The sequence below is a fragment of the Botrytis porri genome, assembly GCF_014898465.1.
Source record: "Botrytis porri strain MUCL 3234 chromosome Unknown BPOR_021, whole genome shotgun sequence".
Lineage (NCBI taxonomy): Eukaryota > Fungi > Ascomycota > Leotiomycetes > Helotiales > Sclerotiniaceae > Botrytis > Botrytis porri.
In genome coordinates, this window is record NW_024066095.1 from 306,706 (window position 1) to 333,812 (window position 27,107).

The window sequence follows — 27,107 nt, forward strand, 5'->3', positions numbered from 1 at the left end:
ATCTAACTTCATCTATTTAACTCTCGGGCATATCAGATGTGCAACAAACGCTGAGTAGAATTCACCCAAGTTCATCTATTTAACTCTCGGAAACCCAGATATGCAACAAAACATGAAAACTACCTGTATAATATGTCGATTGAGATGAGACCATCGTACTTGAGGGGATCCTCGGGGTAGAAAGCGTCGACTGGAGTACGCATTCACCCATATTTTTTTTCTTCGAAAATCGAGGCACCAATATTCACCAGTATGACTTGTACATAGACTGTATCTAGAATGGAAGAAGAAAGTGTTGCGTCAGAACATTTGTGACTATTCATGTGGGCACTTGCGTTGTATAGAAACAAGTGCACATTTCGATGCTATGGTCACTTTTTCAAACTTCCAAACCGTTTGCGCTGTTGACAGGATTAAGACCCCAGAGAATATGATGAGAAGATATCCTATTTGGTGAACAGTAGTGATTGTGAAGATAATTGGAAACAGTTCAGATGCCAAGGATACGAGGAGAGGAGACAGGAGACATTGTCAGCGAGGGTGAATTGAGAGCATGAAACTTGCTGTCGAAGTGAGGGAAAGGTCTGAAATCATCAAACAAAAGTATCTTCAGACGTGAAGAATTGCGTGCTGACATCTTGCCGGTGATATCTGAGATTTTTACCGTTTTTATCGATTTCATCGTGTATCAATGATAGATAGATAAATGTAGATGTAGTCATGAATGTTCTTTAGGTTCTTTATCAACCTATTCTCCTCACAAGTATCGCTGTAACTTTGCTGCCAAAGATTCCTCGATAGATGGTGGAAAAAATGATGAATGATGTTGTTCACAATAGTCAATCAACACAATGCATACATTCATGCATTCATTCATTCATTCCTTGTCATTAGATGAATTTGGAGCCAGTTCGACGTCTAATCCGTAAATGGGTGGGGCAAACAAAGAGCAAGAAATCTTTCACTTCTCTGCAATTTAACGGGGTAGACTTTCATCAGAATTAAAAACGGCAAAAAATCAATTGTCCTTGGAGAGACTCGAACTCTCGACCTTTGGATGGCTAAAGTGACTGTTCACAATCACCTCATATAGGAATATGAGACCAACGCTCTAACCAACTGAGCCACAAAGACCTGATATTGATTTAACATGCAGAAGCGTGCTTGATCTTACTCTATATTCAGAAGAAAGTGGGGTGTAAAAAGTTTTTCTTTTCTTTTCTTTTTCTTGTTTGAACTTTGTGTGGCTCACTGCACCCACCCTGCATGAATCGGGTTACAACCCGACGGGGGTTGCTCCGCATGTAAGATCTAACAACCAAAGTTGTTTCATCACTCGGGTGTGTCTCCGCCAATTGGTTTTGAGACGAAAGTCTGGTAATTCGAAAGAGCTTAAGTGTTGGCATTTTGTTCTCTTACAGTATTCCATTAACCGGATGCCGGACTCTCGAGGCGTGATGAAAAGTCATAAACTCCCAAGCTGGAAACCGTTGAAAGACAAATGAGGTGGAGGGTCATTGTTAGGTATTGGCCTGCCGCCCCGCCCGTTTCGATGTAGCTTTGAAATGAAGAACATCAACTGTGTCTCAAGGTTACTCGTTGATAATATCAACAAACTTTCGCGATGGTCATGAATAATCGGAGATTATGTGGTTTCAATGCATAACTTCACGTCGGTGTGGTCTCTTTCAAGAAAAAGAATGGGATCACTTGCAAATCAATTGCTATAAGCTAAAGGCATATTTTACCCTTCATTCTCATCAATAAGCGAGTAATTCTATCCCGTACATCTAAGGTTAAATGCCAAAGTACTATCAATATTCTATCTTGATTTGCGAGAAGTCTAACACTTGAAGTAATCAGAATCGGGCTCCTTTGACATGATTAAATTCTGAGATCAAGGTAATGTACCGGTAGTTGGCATAATCGAAGCCAACTCTAATTGGCATGCTGCCTCTTGTTTTCCTCAGTTCCATGGACGGCTCAATGCCGGTTCCACATTCTGTCATCTTATTATCTGCGCCTCCAATCGCTCGCCGCTGCGCCGTTCGTTCTTGGCCTCAACAGTACGACACATGACCTAGGAAAGTTTCCTTTTCTCGTGATGGTCATGGGAGAATACCCAAAATGAACTCAAATAAAATGACCAACCATATCTACGGTGCTTTACCCGATGCCAACCCTGCCTAACTATGCATGTATTGGATGCACAAACACAAATGACCATCAAAATTGTATCACGACCCCGCCAAGTGAGGGGAAGTCGATTCACTATTCGAAACCATGATACCTTGCAATACCTAGGTAAGAACACCTCGTCCCAAGTGTTCGTCGGTCACACTCTCGGACCGATTGTAGATGCATGTCGAGTGTTCTTGTTGGTGCACATTCGGAGCAGCTGGTCCCTCGAACCATTCATAGGAACAGGAATAAAGTCATTCCTAGCTTCCGAAGCGAGACCCCAGTAACCCCAGTAACCCCAGACTTTTGGGTCCCGCCATCGGGTATATACAAGGAAATTTTACGTTAATTTGATAATCTGGGGTAGAGCTGTATGAGTTCGTAGTTTTCCAATTTGACACGGAAACATGCAGATGAAGCTATAGCTGGTCTAGATTACCCGAGCCATATGCATGATGCCGTGTGAGATTACCACGCTGCACGAAAGTCCAGTTACGATATGATTCATATGCGGAGGAGTTTTCTCATTACCCTCACAATTCACCATGACCCTCGCAATTTCCCTCTCATCTCACTACACATCCTCACCATCTTTTTCTTAAAGAGGAAGGAGAGACCCCACAATTTTCTATCTTCTCTCTTCCATCTCAAGGAAGCTCTCGAGCAATTGCTACGAAAATGAAGCTTTTAGTATCAATTACATCAGCTGTATTCTTTGCGACCTCTACAATTGCTCAAAATGATGGAGATTTCTCTCCTCCTAGTTATCCATCTCCGTGGATGAATGGCAACGGTGATTGGGCAGATGCATACGCCAAAGCAAAGAAATTTGTTAGCCAGCTCACCCTTCTCGAGAAAGTTAACCTTACCACTGGTGTTGGTTGGGAAGGTGAATCTTGTGTGGGAAATACTGGTACAATTCCGCGACTTGGTTTCCCAGGACTTTGCCTACAAGATTCTCCTCTCGGCATCCGATTTAGTGAGTTCCCTTGCAAAGTAAAGGCTACCTTGACTGACATATGATGATTAGCTGATCAGAATTCCGCTTTCCCTGCTGGAATGAATGCTGCTGCAACATGGAGTTATGATTTGATCAATGCTCGAGGTCTTGCTATGGGCCAGGAACATCGGGGAAAGGGTATAGATGTTCAATTGGGTCCTGTAGCTGGTAAGCAATTTGACAAATTCGAATCATTGCTGGATCTCATTAACCTGAAATAGGTCCACTTGGAAGAGCACCAGCAGGTGGAAGAAATTGGGAAGGTTTCAGCCCAGACCCTGTTCTTACAGGAGTTAGCATGATGGCAACAATTGAAGGAATTCGTAAGACTACTCATTCTTTTGAGTAACTTTCTGTATCCCTAAATCCCAATACGAGGATAACTGCTAACAGGCTCTCTGTTGTAGAGGATGCTGGAGTCGTCGCTTGCGCTAAACATTATATCATGAATGAGCAAGAACATTTCAGAGAACCTAGTAACGGAAATGCTGCTATATCCGCAAATCTGGATGATAAGACTATGCACGAACTTTACTTATGGTAAGTGCCAAGTATCTCGTTCTCGGGATATGGTTAACAATTGTATAGGCCATTCGCAGATGCTGTTCGCGCAGGAGCTGGTGCCGTCATGTGTTCATACAATCGTATTAATCAAAGTTATGGATCAGAGAATAGTTGGACCCTCAATTACTTGTTGAAAAATGAATTGGACTTTCAAGGATTTGGTATGTACTTCGAAGTTTGGGCATAAGTATAGGCTAACAGCACTTCCTAGTTGTGAGTGATTGGTGGGCACAGCATTCTGGAGTTGCTAGTGCATTGGCCGGACTCGAGTAAGTTTTCTCAATCTCCAGAAAGATAAATAGGCTAATAATGCTCAGTATGACAATGGCTGGAGATCAAAACCTTGCTTCAGGTAACACTTACTGGGGTACTAACTTGACCAACGCCGTATTGAATGGAACCATCCCTCAGTGGCGTCTTGATGATATGGTTGTTCGAATCATGTCTGCATACTACAAAGTAGGCAGAGATACAGCCAAGGTTCCAGTGAACTTCAATTCTTGGAATCTCAGTACCTATGGTTATCAACATCCCCAGGCTAACGAAGACTTCACCCAAATCAACCAACATGTCAATGTGCAAGGTGATCATGCCCCGCTCATCCGCGAAATTGGTGCCAAGTCAACCGTTCTTTTGAAGAATACTAAAGGTGCATTGCCATTGAAAAATCCAAAGACCTTGGCTATTATTGGAGAAGATGCACATGATAACCCAGGTGGCCCAAATGCTTGTGGAGATCGAGGTTGCAACATTGGGACGCTTGCAATGGTATGTTCCCCTTTTAACACCTGATCTATGAACTCCACTGACCGTTGCTTCTTTTACTACAGGGTTGGGGTTCTGGCACTGCAAACTTTCCTTATCTGATATCTCCAGTTACAGCATTGAAAGCCAAGGCAGCAGAGGGATATGGTTATAGTTCCACGACCGTTAGAAACGTTAGCGACAATTACGATTTCGCCGCTATCACCGCAGCAGCAACAGGAGCTGATGTTGCACTAGTCTTTGCCAATGCAAATGGCGGAGAAGCTTTCATTACAGTTGACGGCAATGTAGGAGATAGAAATAATCTCACATTATGGGGTAATGGAGATGCTGTTATTGATCATGTTGCATCCATCAACAAGAACACAATTATTATCCTCCACACAATCGGACCCGTCATTATTGAGGCATACAAAAATCATCCCAATGTAACCGCCATTCTGTGGGCTGGTCTACCTGGTCAAGAATCCGGAAACTCAATCACAGACGTCTTATACGGTGATGTCAACCCCCAAGCAAAATCCATCTTTACATGGGGAAAGACTCGCGAAGATTGGGGTGTAGATGTCGACTACACCATCTCCTCTCCAGATCCACAACAAAATTACAAGGAAGGTGTATTTATCGACTACCGTCACTTTGACGCCAAAAACATCGAGCCATCCTACGAATTCGGTTTCGGTCTTTCATATACCACATTCTCATACTCCGACCTGCGCATCCAAAGCAAACACGCTCGTCCGTATACACCCACCAAAGGACAAACATCCTCAGCTCCAACATTCGGTAAAATCAATTACAATGCATCGGCGGCACAGTTTCCACCCGGATTCCACAAGGTGAATCTTTATGTGTATCCGTACCTTGATGGTCCTGTGGTTGCAAATCAAAGTGATCACGCTCCTCCTCGTTCAAAGGACAGTAGTCCACAACCTCTTCTCGCTGCTGGTGGTGAACCGGGTGGGAATCCGGGCTTGTATGATGTTCTTTATACTGTTACTGCTACGATCAAGAATACGGGAAAGATTGCTGGAACTGAAATTCCTCAGCTTGTAAGCCCCCCACCTTCTGTCTCTCTCGCCCCCCTACTCCCCTTCTCCACTCCCCCCACAAATCAGCTCACTGACCCCCTCTAGTACATCTCCCTTGGCGGCCCCACAGACCCTAAGATCGTTCTCCGCGGTTTCGACGACATGGAGCTCGAACCCCACGAATCCGATACCTTCAGATACGGCATCACTCGACGCGACATCAGTAACTGGGATCCGGTAACTCAAAATTGGTTCATTAGCGAGTATCCCAAGACGGTGTATGTAGGTAGCTCGAGTAGAAATTTGGTGCTTAAGGGAATTTTGCAGTAGGGCTTAGAGGGTTATTGGGGTTATTGGGGGGATGAGGAGGCGGAAGTTTGAATGAAGGGTCTATGGGGGGAAGACTAGTAGGTTAGGTGATTAATACATGGATTATCTTACTTAGTGTTTAGGTGTCTTGGGGGTGATCTGTGACTTGGTGGAATGACCGTGTGTATCTTGAATTGATTGACCTGACGTAGATTATATGTGATTACTGATAAGTCATTTCTTTCAAAAGAACAGGGTACTCCTCAAGCTTCGAGTGAAGCATAGAAGTTTCTTTGGAGTACTGAAGACCTGTGAACTACTATCAGCAAGAAAGATAAATCATAATTCATCAGATCATATTCTTTATCCATTCTCTCTAAGCACTGATAGCACAGTTTTGTCGACAGGAGACAATTACATGGATAATAACAACGCTATTATTGTTTTCTATCTACTAGCTCTAACAATTATTATTGACGCTGATGTTGAACACGAATCCCTTTAAGAATCTCATCAGAAACCTGATTCATAGCTCACTAGGCTATGTAGGCATCCTGACAACCAAACATCCACTCTCTTCCACCTTTCCTCACTTCTAAGCTCTTTGTTCCCTACGTCTATCTACAGCTCGACGAATCCTCTGTTGCAAAAGATGGAAAGTATAAGGCAAGAAGCTAAAAAGAAACCAAACCCGAAGTAAATAGAACAAACAACCTCGCACAATCTTATTGACATCCCGGAAGCGTGTAATAAAAGCTTGTTTACTGTCTTGAACAACTTCATACTCATCGCCAACCTCCACTGCACGCACGGATTTGCTCCTTTTTTGTTTGAGGAATTCTTCATTCATATCTTCATAGGTGACGTTACGAAGGCCCGCCATAGTCCCCTCAAAGGTTTCTCTCATATACTGGTAGCCGGGGCGGAGTACTTCTTTTACCGCATTGAGGCATTGATCGAAGATTCCGGGTATCAGTTCAGCTTTTGCTATCACAGCTGCTTCTATATACCGGTAGCAGGTGAAAAATACTCCCGCCGTCCAACCGCGACATTGGAGAACGATTCCTGGTATTAATTGAGCAGTCGCCGACACAGCCGGTATCTGAATGATTAACGCAAACAGTAAGATGAGAGCTGCATGAGTCCATCTGAAACGAGCACACAGATTCCCTACCATCTCTTTGAATTCGAAAATGAATGTAGGATTAGACGTAATTTTCCTTTTGAATCCCATGTTGAAATCTCTCCCTTCTCTTTGAACCACTAATATACCGTCGGACTTTCTTGTCAGATTGACCAACATGGCATCCTCGTTGAAATGCTTGTTACAACCATGCCGAGAGATAGATGGTGCATTCTTTAAGTTGACAATCTGGAGAAATATTCCCGATGCCAGCGATACTTTGAGCTTCTCTGAGTTGGTGAAACTTGACCACGCATCCTAAGCCTGCAATAGAACCACGGTATAGAAAATAGAAAGCGATGAAAAGGAAGATGGCGAATGTTTCGAAGGCGAGATAAGATAGTTGCCCGGGACCGACGAGTCTATAGAACGTAATGTAAGGTTCCAAGATGAACTTGTAAAAGATTGAACAGACGGTTGACATCAACCACAGAAGATTGGATGGACTCGAGAAAAGAGATGCTTGCATTAGTACCATGAATCCGAGTACCATAGTGATGACTTGTGAAGGCTCAAATGGAAGTGGAGACATTTTACTCTCGATAGTGAGTGCGGCAACTGTCTCCGCAAATTCTTTGTTGCTGAACTCGGAGGGATCACTATTGTCACGTAATTAGCATGATGAATGTCTTGGACATGAATGATTCTCTTCTGGGCACAATGGAAACATACCAGACAGATTGTTCAGCCAGTGCCATGAAGACAGCCCAGAAAGAAGGCTTGGGGCACTCAGCTAGTTCAGCCATTGTGTAGCTTGGACTTGAGGTTCGAGTGGATTAAGCGGTGATGACTATTTCAAATAGGAATGAAGCATTTAATGTATGTTATACCTAAATCGATTGTGAATGATTGAGACGAGAAGAATTGATTAATTGTTGTTCACGAGGCAAAGCACTAGAAGATTTGGATTTAAATGTTTTTTTTGAGAAGGTGGTTCCTTCCTTTTTATGCCATTTAGATACATGTAGATGAATGTTCCTGCCGCTTTGTAAAAATAAGATGGAAATGCAAAAGGGAAGAGATCACAATACTAAAGGGCAAGAGGAACAAACCATTCCTGCCTTCTGTGAACTGAGGGCCGCCATAAAAGATCCCCCAACAGATATATGCCCATGCTACCAAACTTCCTTGCAATGACCAAATAAAGTCGTATTGCCCCAGATACCTTCGCAAAAGGCTTCATCGTAATTTATCCATCATCTCTGTACAATAGTAAACTTCGTACGTCCCAGCTTATTCCACAAATCAAATGCCCCTACAAGATTCCACCACCTTTCAACGACCATCCCCTTTATTTCCGATATGTATCCATGCTCTATCACCATTACAAGATGCTAAATCATCCTAGAGCAACCTTTTATATCCCTTCGTCATAGCTTGTCATTAATTTTGTACCCAGTCCATTCCTACCCCTCACAATCGAGCCTGCGGTAGCTTCTCAACCCTAACTCGCATATAGTCAATAGCTTCCTATCTTTGAGTAGTTCGGTTATTCTGCAATTGACTCCATTGACTTCGTAGCATTCTCTGCCTGCTAAGACTAGCAGGTGCTAGACTATTGCGCTTAGTGGCAGTGTATCTCGAAGAGTATGATCTGATTCTTGAAGCCGGAGCACTTTGAGGGCTTGGGCTTCGCTGTTGAGATGGAGGTGGGGTATACTGGCGGACAGGGTAGCCTTCATCGTTGACATCAGGATCGAAATATTCTTGTCCAGCATAAGCCTGCGTGTTTTGGCATCGTCCATCTGGGTCATAGTACACGCCATCATGGCCAAAATATCCAGTAGCTGGTTCCTCCCACATATCCTCATCACCGGAATCTTCTGGTGTGGGTTCAAAAACACGTGAACGCACTAAAGTAGGGCAAGGGATCTGCATTTCATTTAGCAATTCTTCGCAACAGTCAAGTAATGATGAACCTACCTGTGTAATTGGACAAACACGCTTTCTGCTATGTTCTTCCTCAAATTCCTCGTCTTCTTCGTATGTGCCAAAAGTGCGCTTGCGGCCAAATTCATCGTCAGATTCTTCGTTTTCGTCGAAGTCTTGGATATTGTGCTTGGTAGCCCGGCGATTTGATGAGACCCCTGCCGTAAGACGACTGACTGTCTCGGACCACTTCTTCAACGCAACCTCGTTTCTTCCTGTCTTCATAATTTCATCTACTATATCTCTCTGTTTCTTTTCAAAATCTAAATCCACCATCTTTCTGGCCCATGCTTTCTTGACTGGGTCGCTGGAATGTACGGCGTACATTCGACCTGGAGCACCCTCGTATTCCATGTAATGAACGTAACTGTGTTGTTTCATCTGTCGATTTGGAATAATCGGGACTGCAGCATCTAGAGGGGGGGGTCGGTAGTGGATTGACTGGCTGTTGGACTTCTTGTGTGTTGTCATAAACATATTCCTGTCCTTGAGAAATGTTGGCTCCAGTAGCGATTGGCTGCTCTTGGCCATTGGGTGTCATGAGGTTGGACTGATCCTGAGGCAAATTTGTATCTGGCTCTGGAATCTCCTGCTGTTGAATTTCAACTGGCTGCTCTACTCCAGCAATTTCTCCTTCTTCGATCATCTCCGTTTGACCATTTGATATGGTATCATCGTCATGGTTCTTAGTATTTGCTAGGACTTTCGAACGTTCTTGATATTGGAAATTCGATGGTTGCTGTGATTGAGGAATGTTAGTATCCTCGAGGGCTTCTTGTTGACGATCTGGGATTGTAGATGGGCCAACTTCTCCAGAATCAGCCACGAGCTCCGGTTTACCTTGGTTCTGGAGACCGTGTGGCTGCTGAGCTTGAGCCAAGTCTTCTCCCGCACTTAGTTGCTCTTGCCTATTTAAAATTGCAACATCATCGACTTGTGCAATATCTGCATTGGGCTGTACAGCATTCTGACCGCCGTGGTTCATTTGTCGCTGATTGACCATTTTCTTATATGCGTCAGCTAGAATTTGTTCTGGGGTCATGTTATTTGCCTCAGCCAAAACTTGTTCTTGGATCATACTACTTGTTTTGAGATAGATGAACGGAGTAGCCGCGGCTGCCTGCTGGGCTACTGCAAGTGCATACTCAAGTCCTCGAATTTGGTTGGCTTGGTCATTGACCAGATTCTTCGTCTTATCGTGAATGTACTCAAGTTGCTTTTGTCTGAGCAATGTCCAGCGAATATGTTCTTCAACGACCAGCTTGTGAGGGACTGCGGCTAGCGAACTTTGTTTTGCATGCCATCTATCCATGATGGCAACTGCGTCCTTTTTGATTTCCCTAAACTCAACCAGATACTCTCTGTCCATGAGTTTCTGAACTCTTGTAATTTCGTTCAGGCGTCTGACATAAAGTGTTCTCTCCTTCTTGCGAGCTTTGGGTGTAAGCATCCTAGAAGGATCATGTGGACGATTGGTAACTTTCTCATATAGAGCCATGATGCGTCGGAACTTGCTATCTTCCTTCTTCATCTTCATCTCATAAGTTTGTTGTAAATTGATGAGACAATCCTCCACCCCCAGAAGCATTGCAAACTCAGGATCTTCCACTTCAAAGGGGGCTGGTTTCCCCAAATAGAACTTCTCGATATCGCGTTGCAGAGAATATGCTGGAAGATCGGGATAGTGGTCTTTGTCTGGATTGGCAAGGTATGCATGTTTATCCTATAAACAGTTAGATAAAATTGTATGAGCATAGAGAGTGCGGGGAACCTACGATGCATTTGATCTCTTCACCATTCTGGCTCTCTAAGGCGTCCTCGAACAATTCCTCGGGAGCATCGAAGAATATGTCTTCATCGGTCTGTGCAGCGGCGTCTCTTGGTTGGGGAGAAGTAGGCATTGTGATAATCGATGTATTTTATCGCTAGTGGTGCGGTAGATTCGACAAGTATCTTGTTAGATATCGTGAAGAAATGTTGTGTTGGAGTGTCAGAATTCTAAAGTAAGCTTTCTCTCTTATTAAGTCAAGTTGATTTCAAGAAAGTTATTGTAAAGAAGCAGAATCAAACTGGTGAGAAGAGATGCTTTAAGCTACATGAAAGATCATATTTCAGTACGGTTTGACATAGTACAGCAGCGCTGGCTGTTTGTGAGTAATGAGCGACAATGAAAATGCCGTATGATTCAACACGGTCAATGTGAGAATCATTCTGTTTATCTTTCGAGTATACGGCGAGGATCTGCACTGGTTGAGATTTAACATGATGGTCGTGTGATTCATCGTGTGTTTTCTACAGCAGTCGGATTTCTCATTGACACGGTTGTAGATGATGTGGATGATTGGGAAACTTGTATGGTAGAAAGGAAGAACTGAGCAACACCGAACGAATGGTAGGAGATTGATATCGAGGATAAACTCGGTGTGAGATTCTATAATAAGTATACTGAATCACTTATTAATATCTTACTAATGAAGAGATATATTGATGACTAAAACATATATATTATGATTTTATATTATAAAATTATATTATTATATTATTACATCATTATATCTCTCATCAAATTGATTTATAACGGAATAAAATGTGATGAAATCATATAGAAGATTGTTGATAAAGCATAAAAAAATCGATTGATTGTAAGATTACTTTCTCTTTGTAATATAAATGATTTCATAAGATTCGATTTAAATCGATTTCATTTATAAGTATAAAAACTACTAGAATTTTATCATAAATTATATAAATCTATCATATTTTTTAAAGAAAACCTAGAAAAAGTAAGCAAATTCAAATCAATTCAAGCTCTTTCTTATAATTCGACTTCAATTCAACTCTTATACTATATATTCGATTTATCCCTAAAAGCTAAGGTGACTAAGTCTTCCACTAATACTAGAATACTAATATTATTATTATTCTAGAGCTTACATCCAAGACTCGACTCGGCATAGAAATTAGGAAAGACTCCAGAGGTTGTAAGATCTTACACGTGGAAACCCTTGGACTGCCAAGTGGAGCCTGTTCGCGTCCAAATTCTCAAAAACGATAAATGTTGATGCAGTAGTTCCATATTTCCAGTTCATCTCACCTGACTGTATGTATATAAAAGTAAATTATGTCTCTGTGTAGTTTATATTGGAAAGTCTGCGCTACTTCGTGATAAATTTTGTTCCTGGGAAAGGGAAAGAATTGGCATGAGTGCCAAAAGCTATCCTTATTCATATAAGATGCGATGGCAGACTGAAGTATTTCAGGTCTGGACATGGCAGACAGGAAGAAAATAATCTCTTGAAGTAGTTTTTCGTGGTAGCAATGGAGCGAAGCATATAGTTTATAATACAATATTTTTGAGTATCTCATCCATCTACCATTGAAGAAATACATCAACCATATCCATTGTGATTCAAAAACCGCTAATTGTGGCGCGCACGTTGTGCTGCTCTCTCTTCCATCTCACCATCCTCATACTCCTCGAGTCTACGCTTATAAATCGAAGGCTCCCATGTTCCACCCATTCTGTTAAATACCTCTCCTTGCATTGCCTTTATCTCCAGCTCATCGCTCCAGTTTATTTGATCACTCAATCTCATCTTGAGCAGATCAACGCCTTAATTCAAATCATCTACCCTATTTCTGGCTTCCAACAGGTCTCTTCTTGTCATTGCCAACTCTCCTCTTGTCACATCCAGACTTCTCAGCAACCCGCTGCAGTTCTCTCGCGCAATATCTCGTCGGCGTCTTTCGAGGATAATCACTTCGCGGTGAGTCCTGAGATGGCCCTTCAGAGTTCGAACTCGAAGTCTTTCATTGTTTCGTTCTTCGATCGCACGATTGATGATCTGATTATGTTCTCCCAACACACCTTCTCTCACTCTTCGAAGATGGTTATAGCCTTCTTGAAATTGATTCAAATGGGTCTGAAGTAACTCATTGTCGGCTTGGGAAACAGATAAACAGCCTTCCAGTACCGCCTTCTCTCTCCATGCATCCTGGAGAAGTTGTTGTGTATCTGAGTTGTTCGCCCGCATCTGTTGCTTGGCCAATTCTTCTTCGCTCTCCTCACGTTCCCTCTTCCATTCTTGTGAGATTGCCCTCGCTTTCTTTGCAAGCTTTGATACACTGTCGATGTATTCAGTCTCAAGACGTTCTTTTGTCCGAGAACATTCATTAATTCTCTCCAAGACCAAATCTCTCTTTCTCTTATAATCAGAGCCAGTATAGATGTTGTCCGGCTCGTATAAGGTTTCTCCAACAGCCCAAAGCTTTTGGAGCATCATATTGATTGTGCGGTCTTCTACTTCCATATCTCGCCCTTGATTCTCCTGCAATTTCGAAAGTTTTGCGCATATGTCCTGAAGTTGAATATATGCTGGAGCGTCATCAGGAAGATTCTCATCTGTAATAAAGACGGCGATTTGGTTCTTTACAGTGTCTGTAGGTAGTATAGGCCAATAATTCCGTTCTGGATTGTTGACAAATCTGTTGGTCTTTTTCTCTGTCAGAAAGGATTACTTTCGTAGAGGTAAGATCAAATGATTTAGATTACTCACAACCAAATCGATACAAAGATTCTGGTCCTTGAGAGCATCAAAATATTCTTCGATTTCTTCAGGTGGTAAGTCGGCGGGCGCATCGTACCATGTAACTTCGTCGCCGAAAATGTGATCGGGATGATAAAGTGATTTTAACATGTCGGAAAAGGTAGAGGAAACCATTGTAAAGATTATCAAATTGTTCTGGATTTTATGAAGTCTCTCGCAGAAATGGATGTAGTGATCAAGTCAAAAAGATTGTAATTGGGCACAAGAATTATTTAACCAGCGGTATTGTACCAAGGCCTGATATTGAATTTAGTGTGGCTCGTTTTATTGTACTTCGCTAAACCAATTAAAAAAAAGTCAGCAATTCCATTCTAGGTTAGCGTGATGTGATTCGCGTATTTCAGGAGGACTGTTGGGAGTGAGCGGGCACAGTGCATTGACCAACAAGTGAGAATAAAGACAAAATGGAAAAACGATTCAAATTGAAAGACTGATTCACTTTTTATTAGGAATCGATGGCACAGAGAAGGCCCAATGGTGGCAGGTTGTAATCAGCCTCGTGGTATCACATCTAGAAATTTTGCAAGTGGTGAGGTAGTATTTGGATCTATTCTTGCTCTGATGCCGAGCATATATGCCACTAATTAATTTATATGTGAGAAGGCTGTGTAACTGTAGATGCTTAAATGTAAGAATTCGTATGTATTCTAGATTGTTTGCCTTTTCAATTTTTATGAGCTTCAGCAAATGTGAGAATCCTCAAAATCGCTGAGTAGAACCTGTATCTTTGCACAAGAAATAAGGGAAATTATGGTGTATCGAATTGTTCTTCGTGAGACCTGCTTCCACTAGCCTGTGCTGAGGACTTTTGAGCTTCCCTTATCATATTTACCAGATAATCACTTTTTCCAGCTTGGCAAATGAACATTGAAGTAAGGTGTGAGTTGACATCATAGAGCTTCAGAAGATCACTGCATCGTCTCACAGAACACTGATATCCTCGACATTATATTCCATCGCAAGATTATCTTATCTATAATTCTACACTACAAAAATGTATGAAAGGAAATTCAGAATGGTCGAGAGCTTCGTAAGTGAAGAGAAGAAACGGTCAATTCGAAGGAAAAGACAGAAGGAAATAAAACAACATTCTCTACGCCACCACATTAACGGCTACCTATGCCTGGGTGTTTGGATTAGTTGAGCTGGCCTGTAAAAATCCATGAAAGCATCATATATCCATCTCTCGAGTATGATTGATCCAAAGGACGAAGATGAGACATGCGCCAACTACACTGCAGCTCATTAAAAAAAATCACAAAAATCTCGTTCTTCCAATCTATAAATATTATCATGGTCTATCGTATGCAACAAAGAACCAGGATAAAGTCTACTAGTGATCTAATCAGTATTTGTGTAGTCAAAACGCTCACAGCAAAAAACTCACACCAAGTGCCACGCATGCACCCAGAATCAAATTCCCAACTCTCATTGCCGTGCCTCCATATTTCTTTGCAAATCTCTCCAATATGGAATGCACACCTTGTACTCACGCATACCAGAACATCTTCCGCAAGGAGTCTTACGATCGCAGTTCTTTTTCATCTGCACACACGAGGCACAGCGAGGAGGTTGTTTGGGTCCATACTGCCATATGGTAGAGGATGAAGACAACGTCTTGGCACGCTTGGGAGGAGGCATTGATGGGCTGGAATGCGATTGTTCTACTGAGCCGGCAAGATTATGAGTTGTGTCGACATTTTGTTCTGGTGCAGTATGGTGTAGTGGTGCATTGTTGAGTAGCTGCTCGGGATTCGTTGGTGGTAATGAAGCATGTTTGTTATTCTTGATAAGACTTGGTACCCATTTCTTTGAGTGAGGCTGGCACTTAAGGGGTCGAAGTTCTTGCTGGTCTTGTACCTTCAATTCTTCCCTTGGCGGAGAAGGAGGCATTTGGTAACCCATCTCTACAAAGTACTCGGTCATAGTCGTATCTTTTGGGATGGAATTTACTGCTTGGAGCCAGTGTTCCTCATCCTCTGCCTCTTGTTCTGCGGTAAGCCGAGAAGACGTAGCCCCACTATCTTCATTGTAGTCGCCATCTTTATGATCATCAACATCCATCGCCATCTCCCCATCCATTTTGGCACTCATGGCATTGTTGATATTACCATTTCTAGTACTTCTTCTCAGTTTATGAGGTACTGTTGGTACACCCATATGTAATTTCCTAAGTTGGTCGTTGAAGCTAGTGAACGAATCACGAATAAATTGTATATGCTCCTCGGCCACCACCGTCGGATATTTCTGGCTGACTAACTGCTCAAGAAATTCACCTCGTCGATATTCGGTCTCGGCTTGATTGGCTGCTGAGGATGCGGTGAGGGATTCAAATCGAGGTAAAGCTTCTGATAGTCTGTGTATGGCGTTGCTGGGTTGGTCTGTCGGCTGACTAGGCATACGGCTGGAGGACTGCTTCATTTTAAGCAAAGAGGGGTAATATGCGCTTATTCGTTTTTCATAGGCAGGGTTCGATCTGTGGCACAAAATAATGCCTGATCGCAGCCTTTTGAAGGAGCAACGGTGCGAAAGCGCGTTGTTGTGACTGTTGTTGTGAATGTTTTGGGGGAGTGATTCAAATTAGTTCGACGCGTTGAACATATTCACTTTCAAATAAAATTTTATGGGAACAAGGAAATTACTCCACTACTGCAAAAGACAAAAGAAATTCACAATATTCTCAAGCAGAAGTGACTTGCACGTATCTTCTAATACAGCAATTTTTGGTTTGTAAACAAAGCAGTGTATATCCTTGGATGGTGTGCATAACGTGATCAGGCATTGGGTAGATATGGTGGTAGCCTCGTTGATATTGTCTCATATACGCTGATGATCTGATTTCAATGCTCAGATATTAGTTTATAGGACGACATCATGTCATGTGATAAGATCCAATATCTGAATCCTCGCTTTTGCGCTATCTGGCAAGCGTCCAATATGATATCAGAAAGACAAAGTCTCATGTCGGCCTTGAAACACCCAACTGATTCTTGATGTATTAATATGATTTTGAAATTCTATGCACTAAATCGGACATCCAAAGTAATTCTTGAGATGTCGTGATCAGAAGTTCATAGCATGAAATTATCAAACTAGTGTCGCTAACCCTTTAACTAAAATGAATGTACGTGCGAGTAACATCAACACTTTTCTTGGAAGAACTTTTGAATCAAAATTCAAAGCACTTTGCCAAAGCAAATACCCCCAGACCATAATTGTAAAAGATAGCATTGGCAGCTGGTATCTTGAAGAACGCTATGGCCTACCTCTTTTTATGAGAAGTAGCATCCTCCACATCCTCCATTACATGGTCCAATTTTCTCTCGAAGTTTATTAATTCCCCTGTTAGCTTCGTGTTCTCATCAATCAACGTCTTATATTTATTCTCGAAGCTCTCGGTTTGGCGGTCCAAATCCACTAGAGCCGCGTCCCTTTCTGCTTTGCATTCCTTCACTTCCTTCTTCAATGCAAAAACACGCTCCCGGTATGAAATGTCTTTCTTCTTGAGAGACGTCAAGATTTTGAGAGCTTTATCCGTGGAGTTGCGTGAAGTCTCTAAATTGTTGCTGATCTCTTCCAGCTTGCTTTCATTATCTCTGCTACGTCCCACTTCCTCTCTCAGTTCTGAAAGCTCAACCTCATTCTTGTCGACGTCACAGATTAATTCATTGTTAGCAGCCTCTAATTTCTCATTCTCCGCTAGCAATTTTGCAATTCTGAGTTGTAAATCTTCGATCTCTTTCCGGCTATCTTTGTCTTTCGCGGACCATTGTCGCTGACCACTCGAACCTTCTGCTCCATCTTCTATTGCGATAAAGTCTGTCATAGACTCAAATGTCTTTTCGAGAAAATAAATACATGCTCTGAATTTAACACTTGGATTGTAGTCCCTACGTCGTAGAGTCTTGCGGATACGAGATACTACTTTGTCGACTTCAGGTAGTGTAATAGGTTCAGTGTCTTGTTGTCATTTCTGACATTGTAGCCCCCAACGCCACCTTCTCTGGCTACAATGGTTTCCATATTTATAATCCTCTCAATCATTTCGTGCTGGCTTTTACTGTAGCGCAATTTAATGATGAGCTGATCTGTCGACATGAGGAGAAGTTCGAATTGTTGAATCGACGTGAAAGTCTGTGAGTGATTCAAGGGTAAAGACCTATAGTCAAAAAGTCAATATTTATCTTCATGGAGTGAGATATTTGCTTCACCAACCTGATTAGTGATATGCGAAGATATTGACTTGAGAGTGGGCGAGAGTGTTGTCTGGGGAATCAATCTTTATATATTCTCTGATTCCAGTTTAGGCGGGTATGATGCGTGAGAAAGAAATTGTGTTATAGATTGATAGTGAGTTTTTGAATCCATGAAGCTTCTAAAAGAATTTTTTCTCTCAAAATAATAGAGATAATATTTGAGGATTCTCGGAATGGGTTAAAGTGAATCGGTGTTGTCAAACGCGGGGTCAAGATCAGTCTACATCACAGAGATGCCTGCGATTGCTTTCTCCGCTAAGGTTTGATCACTTTCACATCACAACATGCGTTCTTACGATTACAATCACAATTATATGAGCTTCTCCCATTGATTTTATTTAATATTCTGTATAGAAATGCCTTTCCTAGCTTTGACGACCAATCGCAATAAGATATAGACGCTATTCTTAGCAAATAACGATAATGATTGCTTAAATCCATAAATTTCTGCCACCAACCCAAAGTAATAACCTAGCAGCGATGTTGATGAATCCTGATGAGAAATTAGTATAGGAAGGATCTTGTAATATCAATGAAACTCGCTTCAGACAAAAAAGATCTCCGAGGTTTTCTCCGCAATCTAAATCTAATAGCCCACAAGTTCGGAATGCTACTCGTGACACCAAACGAGTCAGTTTACTGTATTTCAAAGCCTCTTTGGAATTTTGCGGGCATGTGCTTGGCCGATGACTTACCCAGGCCTCCTTGAATGCCTCCAAGATGATTATGTCACATCTTTTTGGCCAACCATTCTCCTCGAAGAAATTCTTATCAAGCTGAAGCTGCTTCCTAACTCTTCGTTTGACCGCGGAAGCTTTGACTGTTTGCTTATTACTGAGGTACATCTGGTTTGTAGTAGTAATTAGAGCTTGTCGAATTTCCTCCATGCCAGGGGCTTGAAATATTGACATTGATGCAGGCATATTGCCATCATTGACAACCCGCTTGCAGCTCTCTAGACTAGCGGAATCATCAGAATTGATTGGAAATTGGCTGATGGCCTGCTGATTTTGAGCTTCCTCTTCAGCTTTTGCCTGAGATTCTGCTGCAGCTTTTGCCTGGGACTCTGCTTCAAGTTCGGCTTGAACTTTTGCTTCAAATGCTGCTTGTTGAATCGCTGCTATCCGCGCTACCTCCATAACTGCCTCTGCTTTCTTCCTTGCCTCTTCTTCGTCGGCTTTCTGACACCGCAAAACAGCTTTTATGGTACGAAGTCAGAATCAGTCAAGACACGATAATAAAAAAGAATACTGATATACTCACAAAGTCGCATTTCTTCTTCCATATCTAGTGGAGGTCGCGCATTCAAATTGAGATATTCTTTGCTCACTCGAAGAATTAAGGTCAACTCCCCCGGCTCTTTTCTTACAATCCGCGCTCTTTTCTTCTTGTCGAAAAACGAATAAGGAAATATGCGAATCGGAAAGGCGAGTATGAGCTTTTTTGGCCTCTCCTTAAGAATTCTTGAGCCTTCCATCTTGGTCGCATTCGATTTTTTATCTTGAATATGGGTGGAAACGACAGATTGGTGAGATATATCTACTGGAGAAAGAGGAGATAGTTCAGCCATTTCGCGGGATTGGTGGTAGTTGTCAATGCTGAGTTCAAGTGCAGCAAAACAAGCTCGAATCTTATCGAAATCAGAGCTCAATTCTTGCCAGTGATTGAATAGATCACCAGATGAAGATTCTGCGCTAAAGTAATCCAGCTTGGCCTGAACAAATTAGTCTTGCAATCCCATCGCCGGATAGGTCCCGCAAACAAACCTGAAAATTTTGAAACTCAACGCAAGACTGTTTGAAGACCCAAAGCATCCGCATAAGTTCTGGAATCTCCACTGCGTTCTCTTCCATACTCTTTAGGATACGACGTCGCTCTTGCCACTGCTCGACAAGCTCATTATATGAAGCTAAAAATGGAGTAAAGTTGTTCATGGCTGTTTGTAAAGATAAGTTGCTTGTCAGTAAGAAAGTGGGAGAGGTTTGTGACAGTTTTTGAAATCTCAACTCAGGATTCAATCTCTACCAACATGTGCATGGTCATGTATTCACTTTTCCTTTCAAGATCATCCGATTTCCACGCACCATTATGGATTGAGACGACGAGCAACAACGCCATACAACTGGGCGATTCAAGGAAGGGTATCATAGAGCCTTGTCAAGATACAGAACCTAGCTTCCACTTGGGCGCATGATTATTTTAAGAGAAACCATCTGAACTGAATAGTCAGCTTAAAGCTAAATTGACTAAATTGTTTTGGTGCCTTTCGCTATCTTCGTGATCCATTGGGCATATGCGACCAAGTATCATCTCAAACATATCTTCAGAACAACAACTCGTTGAAACTCTCTGGCAATATGCGAAACCCATCAGCCTACTTAGAAGCAAGTATTATTGTACCTACTAGAGCTCTGGAATTGTTGTGCACATAGGTGCGAATCGTAATGCACCAACTGCATAAGACATTGAATCTCGAGCTATGTCACGATAATCGAGGAATCCAACATCCAGACCCATGGCAATACTGAGTACCTACGTAGTTTTCTTCAAACAGTAAAAAGCGATTGTAGTGACGAATGAACAATCATTGTATGGTACTTCAACAAGAATGCTAACTTAACAGCTCACAACCTATCAAGGTTATGTATGTGACCTTTCTAGGAATACACGTGATCTATGCAAGCCTCCCAGCTTTCTTGTAGGTCTTGGCCCGTCTTCTGCATCCATGCCGTCGCTTCATTGCAGGGTCTGTCTTTTAAATCATGACTTTAAGATACTACCTTGTTCCCACTACCATTTCTCGAAAATTTGGCACTCATTTTTCTTTTCTTACGCAGAACTTCGTTCACCGATGAAACTCGCTTGTTCGCCTCACTTTTTTGTAGCTGCTTATTCTCGCAACCCCTCCCCAATAAGATGGAGACCGACGCCCGAAGCCCTGCAGGGCTACTTCTTACTTTAGAATCATTGGAATATTCTAGGTGAGTGGCTAAAAAAAAAGACACGCTAATTTTGGGGCTCCCGTCCGTCTTCTGTTCAGCGGCGCCAGCCATACAAAGACGGCAAAACATACGACTTCGGTGCTGTAACAGATCATAATGCAAAACTCTTTAGGGGAGATAATAATGAGATTGACGAGCAAGCATACGACAGCGATGCTGCCGCAGATTATAATACCAATCTTCTGAACAGAAGGAAAGATAAAAGTGGTGAGCTGGCGTTACCAGCGTCCTTGAATACTACGCTTTTGAGCACTTCATATGCTGCCACGCTTGTACCAGAGGCTCAAACTTATGTGTCTGTCGACTTTAATTTAGGTGATTGGAACGAAATATTTCCGACAGAACCTAACGTCGAGGTTGCGATGGCTGGTTTCATAGAGGCCGGTAATCTCAGTCCACAATTTCCCCTGACCCCATTCGTCAACCATGAGGAAACTTCCGGCCAGATAGCCACTGCACCATTGTTTTCACCAAGTCCCCCGAAATTGTCGGAAGCAACTGATGGGTAAGTAGCAATAATATGAAATATAAGATCTGACAAGGTTTCTCTCAGAGGGCTAAAGGGAAGATTAAGTTGCGACCATCCATGGTGCAACAAGACTTTTCCGCGTAATTTATGAGTAAATAACTCGACTCCTTCCAATAATATCGTTCACCTACCTACCTGTTAATGTTTTTTTTCCGATTTTACTGGCATAATGAAGCCGAATGCATAGCTAATGAATCTTTGTTCAAGACTCAAGCGACATACCAAGAATATCCACACCCAAAACTTCCAGGTAGTCTGTCCTGTACACGGGTGTCATCGAACTACGCAGCCATTCAAGGAGAAGACAAATTTAATGAGCACTTCCGATAACATGATGGTTCGCGAAGTTATCGGTGCCTGATAGAGACTTGCTAATCCGCCCCATTTGACCTCCCAGGATTATTTAATCATCTCACGAAGAGCCATTACGGACGCTACGATGCTCGACCCAATCTTGACTTTATCAATAGAAAAGTTTTGAGAACCCGTTCCATATCAGTCTGGCGTCACGGTTTGTGTTTAAATGGTCGTGATACCTGCCCATTGGCACCAACTGGCTGCACTTGGCAAGTCAGAGCTGATTTTCATGATTTTTATGAGTACAAGTTCGAGATGCAAGGACACATTCTTACTCATGAGCTTTCTGATCGTCGCCAAGGGAAAGAACTTCTAAGAAACTTCTTTGAAAACAAAGACAATCAATATCTGAATGATGGATATAATTATTGCTTCGAGAGTGCCCTGCCGGTCTCTAAACTTTTCCTAGTTCAACCTTCCTACTGATCAACGTCCTTTCTTTGTAGTGATTAGGATACACAAGATATCACACTTCCCTATGTATTCAGTTTAATTAGTTATTTCGTTGGATGGATCTCTTTGTCCGCATTTCATAGCGATAAAAGACAAAAAAAGAGGGGTTTCATATACTCCTTGACTTGCCTTTGGACATATACTCAATGTTAGCTTGATAATACTATAGCATCTATTTTGAGTCACTATTGCTTTGAAAGTCTTGCATTGTGAAAGCCTGAATGCTAATTTGTAGAAGATTCTCATTGCCAAGCCTTTTCATTATCATATTTATCTAAAGCTACAACAAATCCTACCCTTCATTCTCCAGATCATCGAAAGGGAATGTGCTAGAATGCTTATTGGTATCCTAAGAAAGAAAGTGCAGACATGTCAACGAAACAATGAATAAATCTAAATAACTAGTACCTAGGAAGCTGTCACAGCCAATGCCAGTTCAATCTCTAAACAGATCCACCACCACCAACAACAACAACACCAAACAATGTATTGAGTCCCTCAAACACTACATCCTCATGCGCTTCTCCGCCCTCATTTCTTTTTCATCTTCGGAGTCCAGCGATGGAGATACCAAGTTACCATGTTCATCGCCATGTCTTGTAGCTTTGTCACTATCTCCAGCATCTCCACCCTCAACATCCCCATCCTCCCTCGCTGAAGGCAAACAAGTACTCCTTAGATTGTTCCCAATAACCTGATAGTACCAATTCCGATGCTGATAAGCACACCCATCCGGACCCTCCAACTCTCTCCTCAACCAAGTCATCTTCTCAATAGCAATATCGACAGCCTCCTCCAAATTCTTAAAGAAAAGTTTTTGAGTTTCCTTGAATCCTTCCACGTCTTTGATCTCTTCTCCATTTTCGAATCTCTTGGTAGCAACCAGGCAATTGATAACTTGCTGACGAACTTCGAAGAGATAGGGAAGATCGATGTCGATTGAGTTCCAGCGAGCGGCATGGGGGCTGACATGTCCGCTAGGCATGAAAATGCTGTAGAGACGTTGGTAGTCGGAGGTGAGCTTGAAGAGTCTGTCTCGAAGCTCTTCGGCGGCTTCAGAGGGAATGTAGTCGAGGGTGGTAGTGGGATTGACTACTGGTGGTTGTGCAGCGTAGTTGATGCTGGGATTTGGAACAACTTGTGTTGATCGAGGGTGTTGTGGGGCAGCTGGTGTTAATAATGATTGTCGTATAGCCGAGCTGCTGTTGGTAGCTACTTTCTTTGATGATGAGGGAAATCCCGGAGCATACGCTATCTTTGATTTTGGAGCAGCTGGTGCTAACGGAGGGAGTCGTTGGGCGAACCTATTGTTGGTTGGTGGGGCAGCATGTGTTAGTGGAGGTATTCGCTGATTAGAGTTGACCCGATCCATTCTTGAGCTCGCTCTCCGAGGATTCGGAGTAGGAGTGAAAAGACGGGAACCATGACTGTCTCTATCACCATCTCTAGCGTAACTTTGCGGTTTCCAAATGTCTGGACCCAAAGGAGTGCCATGAGCAGCACCATTGTTTCTAGTGTTGCCATGTTTTCTGTAATTTTGTGGTTTCCAGATATCCTGTGGTAGAGAGCTGCCGTGACTTGGACTCAAAGGCTCTCCTGGAAGTGGTTGCCACTTGAAGGGATCGGCAAAAGAATTTTGTAGATTAGGCCTCTGAGATGGCAAAGTTGGTAATTTGAGAAGACGTACAGACTCTGGGTTATGTCCTGTGGTAATGTCTCGAGCTTGTTGGTCAACATTGACAGATGCTTGTTCTGGAGTGTTGTCCGAGGCAGGAGGTGCAACAGGTGGTCTTTGATCAGGTTGAGCTGTGACGGAGGGAGTTTTCTGTGATCTATCTGATAGAACTTTGGGTTTTCTCGAAACTTTCCTGTCCTTTCGAGAGCCAGAGCCAGATGGTGTAGACATCTTTGATCAGGATATGGTACAGGACAAGTGAACTCTACAACAATTAATAATGTTAGTCAAAGAAATCGAAGAAAATTGTCTCTTAGGTTGATCGTGGAAAGGATTAATAAACTTACCTAAATGTACAACTTGATGTAATGTTGTGAAATAAAAAAATGTGTGGTTCCAAAAGCTGCTTTTGTAGACGGAAAATAAAAGCTAATCACAAATTTTGCATTCTGTGCTTGGGCCGTAGCCCTAATGTAGACAGGTTGCGGTCAATTTTTTTCATTTGTATTGTGATGGTGAATATTTTCTTCATTTTGGGGTCACTTCGGCAATATTATGAAGAGATGAGCAAATTTATGGATAAATGAGTAGATAGACAAATGATTCAATTCGAATTCATAACCACTTCTATGGATAATGAGCAACTAAACAGAGCAATGGAATATTGAAATCTCATCTCCAATGTGAAAGTTGAAAGAAAGATCTAATTGGATGACTTTCCAAAACACTAACAAAAGTTTCTTTCAATGGAGCAGTAATAGTCGGCCGCTTAAAGAGCCGACTAATTTTGTTAGTGCCCATTTAGTTAGATAAACTCTGAATTAGGTGTGTAAATTTTATATATGCATAAAGTATAGGGCTATATCGCCTGATATTCATAAGAAGGATGAGGTACTGAGTAAATAGTTCTAGATATATAGACAGGACTAGTCATATAAGTTCATTGTTACTCATACAAATCATCACTTATGCAAATGCTTGGGGATGTTGTAATGTTTTCCAAACAGACAGCGCTGAGTCAATCCATATACTTCGAGTTTTCAAAATAGATGCTAATAAGAAACACAAACAGCAAATGACAATAAAGACAGTACTGAGAAGACTTACACATAGACAGCAAATGACAATCAGGACAGATTTATGAATACTCCATGAAGTGAATGCTCAAGTTAGTATTTGTTAGCACAAGGTTTCCCCAACGATATCAGACCTACTGTCTACACGTTTCTCTCCTTAGACCTTACACCACATGTTTTGACAAGGTCTTCAAATACAAACAAAACCTATAGTGGTAAGCTCATTTTTCTAAAAAAAAACAGACTCACTCCACCTACTCTGCTTTTCAATGATTGACCGGCCAACACTCTAGAATGAGTAAGAGAGCTATCAACGATATCACATACCTAATCACAACTTGGGAGCTGGGATTATCCAATTGAGATCTCCGTTCTATTTATTAAATGCCGTATTCTCCTTCTCCAGATAGAATTTGATAGTTTCGTTGCTCAACACAGGGTTGGGTTTTGTTTGACACATCAAACAGGACGTTTGATTTACACTTTGTGAACGAAGCTTCCTACCGTCGAGCATCTTTCAAACTTAGTTTGCAACGTCGAGGGCCACACAAATATCGTCAGGCCAGCTTGGTATGCGATGGTACGTGAGGAGGAAAATGAAGTGGGGGAGTGTTCTAGGTACTATTACATCGATCAAGAAGGTTTTGGAGCTTGAAAGAAAGTAAAAAATTCGAGAAGACTAAGGAGACACCAAGGAGAAGCTGAGAAGGTATCGGCCTGCAATTTCGGCACAGATCTGCTGATATCGATATCCGGAAAATAGGATCGTTACGCGATTGAAGAACGGCCACAGAAGGAGACTTCAACAGCTAATCTAAATAGTTTCATTCTTCCAGCCATCTAAACCAAGTATCCCACCCTCAGTTCTAGGGTCAATTGGCCATTTTTTAGCCGCCAGGATATCCAAATTGCTCCTCCAACCAGCTTCCCACATCTCGATACCCGTCCACCCAATCATAGCTGCATTATCTGTACAGAATTTTGGAGGTGGAAATAATAACCTCATGTTTTTATAACCCCAAACATCAAGTAATGACCTTAATATGTACTTCAAATATTGATTCGCAGCAACACCTCCCGAGACAACGAGCGTTTTTGTGTCCTTCAAATCTGAGCGCTCAAGATTTAGGATCACTCTAGAAGCGAGGTGTTCAAATGCGATTCGCATGGTCTCTTGAGCAAGTAATCTCCTTTCTACAACATCCATTTCTGGGTTTCCCTTCATAATGCGCTTAATTTGGCTTCCGACACCAGAAAACGAGAATTCTAAATTGTAAGATTTTAATGGGCGATGACCAGTACTCATGTATGGAGGTGTTAGTGTCCATTCATATTTTGTTGGCCTTGGGATCTGTGCGACACTCTTTTGAGAGGGCTCATAATCATATGTGGGATTGGGATTTGGAAATGCGAATTCTTCCATAACACGTCCATACATGACGTCCGATGCAGATTCAATTACAGGAGCTGGTAAAATATCTCGTGCTGTCTTATCAACCATATCTCCAACTGCAAGATCCGAGGTTGTTGCCAAGATTTCGTGGTCGCAAAGTTGACGAGAATGGACAAGCATGGTGTGTCCTCCAGAAACCAACAAAGAGAGGAATGGGTAGGCAGGATCATTCTCATACTTTCCGTTTCCAGTGTTGCTTCCCGCTTCAAGGGCGGATACCATTCTTGGTGTTAGAGCATGGGCTTGCATATGGTTCACACCTAATAAAGGGATTTGCCATGCCACAGCCAAACCTTTAGCGGTATCAATACCAGTGATGAGATTCGCTCGCATCCCTGGGCCACGTGTCACGGTTACAAAATCTGGCTTTTTGTATAACTTGGTTCCATGATGCGATGTGACTGCAATAGTGTTTTCAAATGATGCATCTGTAGAGTCTCGTCTTGGTAAAGTCTCAATAGCTTCTTTCACCAATCGTGCCAAGTTCTTCTGATGAGACTCATGTGCTGCGATTGGCCACACTCCTCCAAAAGATCGATTGTCAGATGTGATCTTGGAATTGAAGTGTAAGGTGGCAGAATTATTGACATGCTTCTCTAGAATGGAAACGCTTGTATCGTCGCACGAAGTCTCAATGGCCAGCGTCAAGAGAGATCGTTTGGGAGTGCGACATAATGAACACTTCGTGTTGCAAACACGCCTGGAAAGGGGACATAGTGACTTCATAAAGGACCAGT

General features: G+C 42.2%; 11 protein-coding genes across 11 annotated transcripts; 2 read left to right on the top strand and 9 right to left on the bottom strand.

Annotated features, from left to right (window-relative positions):
* Positions 1-2,674: 2,674 nt before the first annotated feature.
* EAF01_011405 (uncharacterized protein) lies at positions 2,675-6,012 on the top strand. Its single transcript, XM_038919662.1, has 9 exons — positions 2,675-3,160; positions 3,212-3,349; positions 3,403-3,504; positions 3,589-3,721; positions 3,770-3,906; positions 3,957-4,014; positions 4,063-4,513; positions 4,576-5,562; positions 5,647-6,012. Exons 1-9 carry the CDS (start codon positions 2,860-2,862, stop codon positions 5,869-5,871), a joined length of 2,532 nt encoding a protein of 843 aa, XP_038764872.1. The 5' UTR covers positions 2,675-2,859; the 3' UTR covers positions 5,872-6,012.
* A 433-nt stretch (positions 6,013-6,445) lies between these two features.
* EAF01_011406 (uncharacterized protein) lies at positions 6,446-7,084 on the bottom strand (the record flags this gene model as incomplete). The annotated part of the gene is made up of 1 exon (XM_038919663.1): positions 6,446-7,084. One exon carries the CDS (start codon positions 7,082-7,084, stop codon positions 6,446-6,448), a length of 639 nt encoding a protein of 212 aa, XP_038764873.1.
* Positions 7,085-7,175: 91 nt separating this feature from the next.
* EAF01_011407 (uncharacterized protein) lies at positions 7,176-7,779 on the bottom strand (the record flags this gene model as incomplete). The annotated part of the gene is given in 2 exon segments (XM_038919664.1): positions 7,176-7,632; positions 7,643-7,779. The coding sequence occupies 2 exon segments, from the start codon at positions 7,777-7,779 to the stop codon at positions 7,176-7,178; spliced, it is 594 nt and encodes a 197-aa protein (XP_038764874.1).
* Positions 7,780-8,503: 724 nt separating this feature from the next.
* Positions 8,504-10,863, bottom strand: EAF01_011408 (uncharacterized protein; the record flags this gene model as incomplete). The annotated part of the gene is made up of 4 exons (XM_038919665.1): positions 8,504-8,905; positions 8,957-9,415; positions 9,438-10,685; positions 10,738-10,863. The coding sequence occupies 4 exons, from the start codon at positions 10,861-10,863 to the stop codon at positions 8,504-8,506; spliced, it is 2,235 nt and encodes a 744-aa protein (XP_038764875.1).
* Positions 10,864-12,576: 1,713 nt separating this feature from the next.
* On the bottom strand, positions 12,577-13,683 carry EAF01_011409 (uncharacterized protein; the record flags this gene model as incomplete). Its single annotated transcript, XM_038919666.1, has 2 exons — positions 12,577-13,447; positions 13,481-13,683. The coding sequence occupies 2 exons, from the start codon at positions 13,681-13,683 to the stop codon at positions 12,577-12,579; spliced, it is 1,074 nt and encodes a 357-aa protein (XP_038764876.1).
* Positions 13,684-14,997: 1,314 nt separating this feature from the next.
* EAF01_011410 (uncharacterized protein) lies at positions 14,998-15,990 on the bottom strand (the record flags this gene model as incomplete). Its single annotated transcript, XM_038919667.1, has 1 exon — positions 14,998-15,990. One exon carries the CDS (start codon positions 15,988-15,990, stop codon positions 14,998-15,000), a length of 993 nt encoding a protein of 330 aa, XP_038764877.1.
* Positions 15,991-16,831: 841 nt separating this feature from the next.
* EAF01_011411 (uncharacterized protein) lies at positions 16,832-17,395 on the bottom strand (the record flags this gene model as incomplete). The annotated part of the gene is made up of 1 exon (XM_038919668.1): positions 16,832-17,395. One exon carries the CDS (start codon positions 17,393-17,395, stop codon positions 16,832-16,834), a length of 564 nt encoding a protein of 187 aa, XP_038764878.1.
* Positions 17,396-18,411: 1,016 nt separating this feature from the next.
* Positions 18,412-19,759, bottom strand: EAF01_011412 (uncharacterized protein; the record flags this gene model as incomplete). The annotated part of the gene is made up of 4 exons (XM_038919669.1): positions 18,412-18,435; positions 18,521-19,023; positions 19,089-19,539; positions 19,592-19,759. 4 exons carry the CDS (start codon positions 19,757-19,759, stop codon positions 18,412-18,414), a joined length of 1,146 nt encoding a protein of 381 aa, XP_038764879.1.
* A 982-nt stretch (positions 19,760-20,741) lies between these two features.
* Positions 20,742-21,717, top strand: EAF01_011413 (uncharacterized protein; the record flags this gene model as incomplete). Its single annotated transcript, XM_038919670.1, has 3 exons — positions 20,742-20,806; positions 20,940-21,332; positions 21,564-21,717. The coding sequence occupies 3 exons, from the start codon at positions 20,742-20,744 to the stop codon at positions 21,715-21,717; spliced, it is 612 nt and encodes a 203-aa protein (XP_038764880.1).
* Positions 21,718-22,671: 954 nt separating this feature from the next.
* On the bottom strand, positions 22,672-24,072 carry EAF01_011414 (uncharacterized protein; the record flags this gene model as incomplete). The annotated part of the gene is made up of 1 exon (XM_038919671.1): positions 22,672-24,072. The coding sequence occupies one exon, from the start codon at positions 24,070-24,072 to the stop codon at positions 22,672-22,674; it is 1,401 nt and encodes a 466-aa protein (XP_038764881.1).
* A 1,659-nt stretch (positions 24,073-25,731) lies between these two features.
* EAF01_011415 (uncharacterized protein) lies at positions 25,732-27,096 on the bottom strand (the record flags this gene model as incomplete). The annotated part of the gene is made up of 1 exon (XM_038919672.1): positions 25,732-27,096. One exon carries the CDS (start codon positions 27,094-27,096, stop codon positions 25,732-25,734), a length of 1,365 nt encoding a protein of 454 aa, XP_038764882.1.
* Positions 27,097-27,107: the final 11 nt, after the last annotated feature.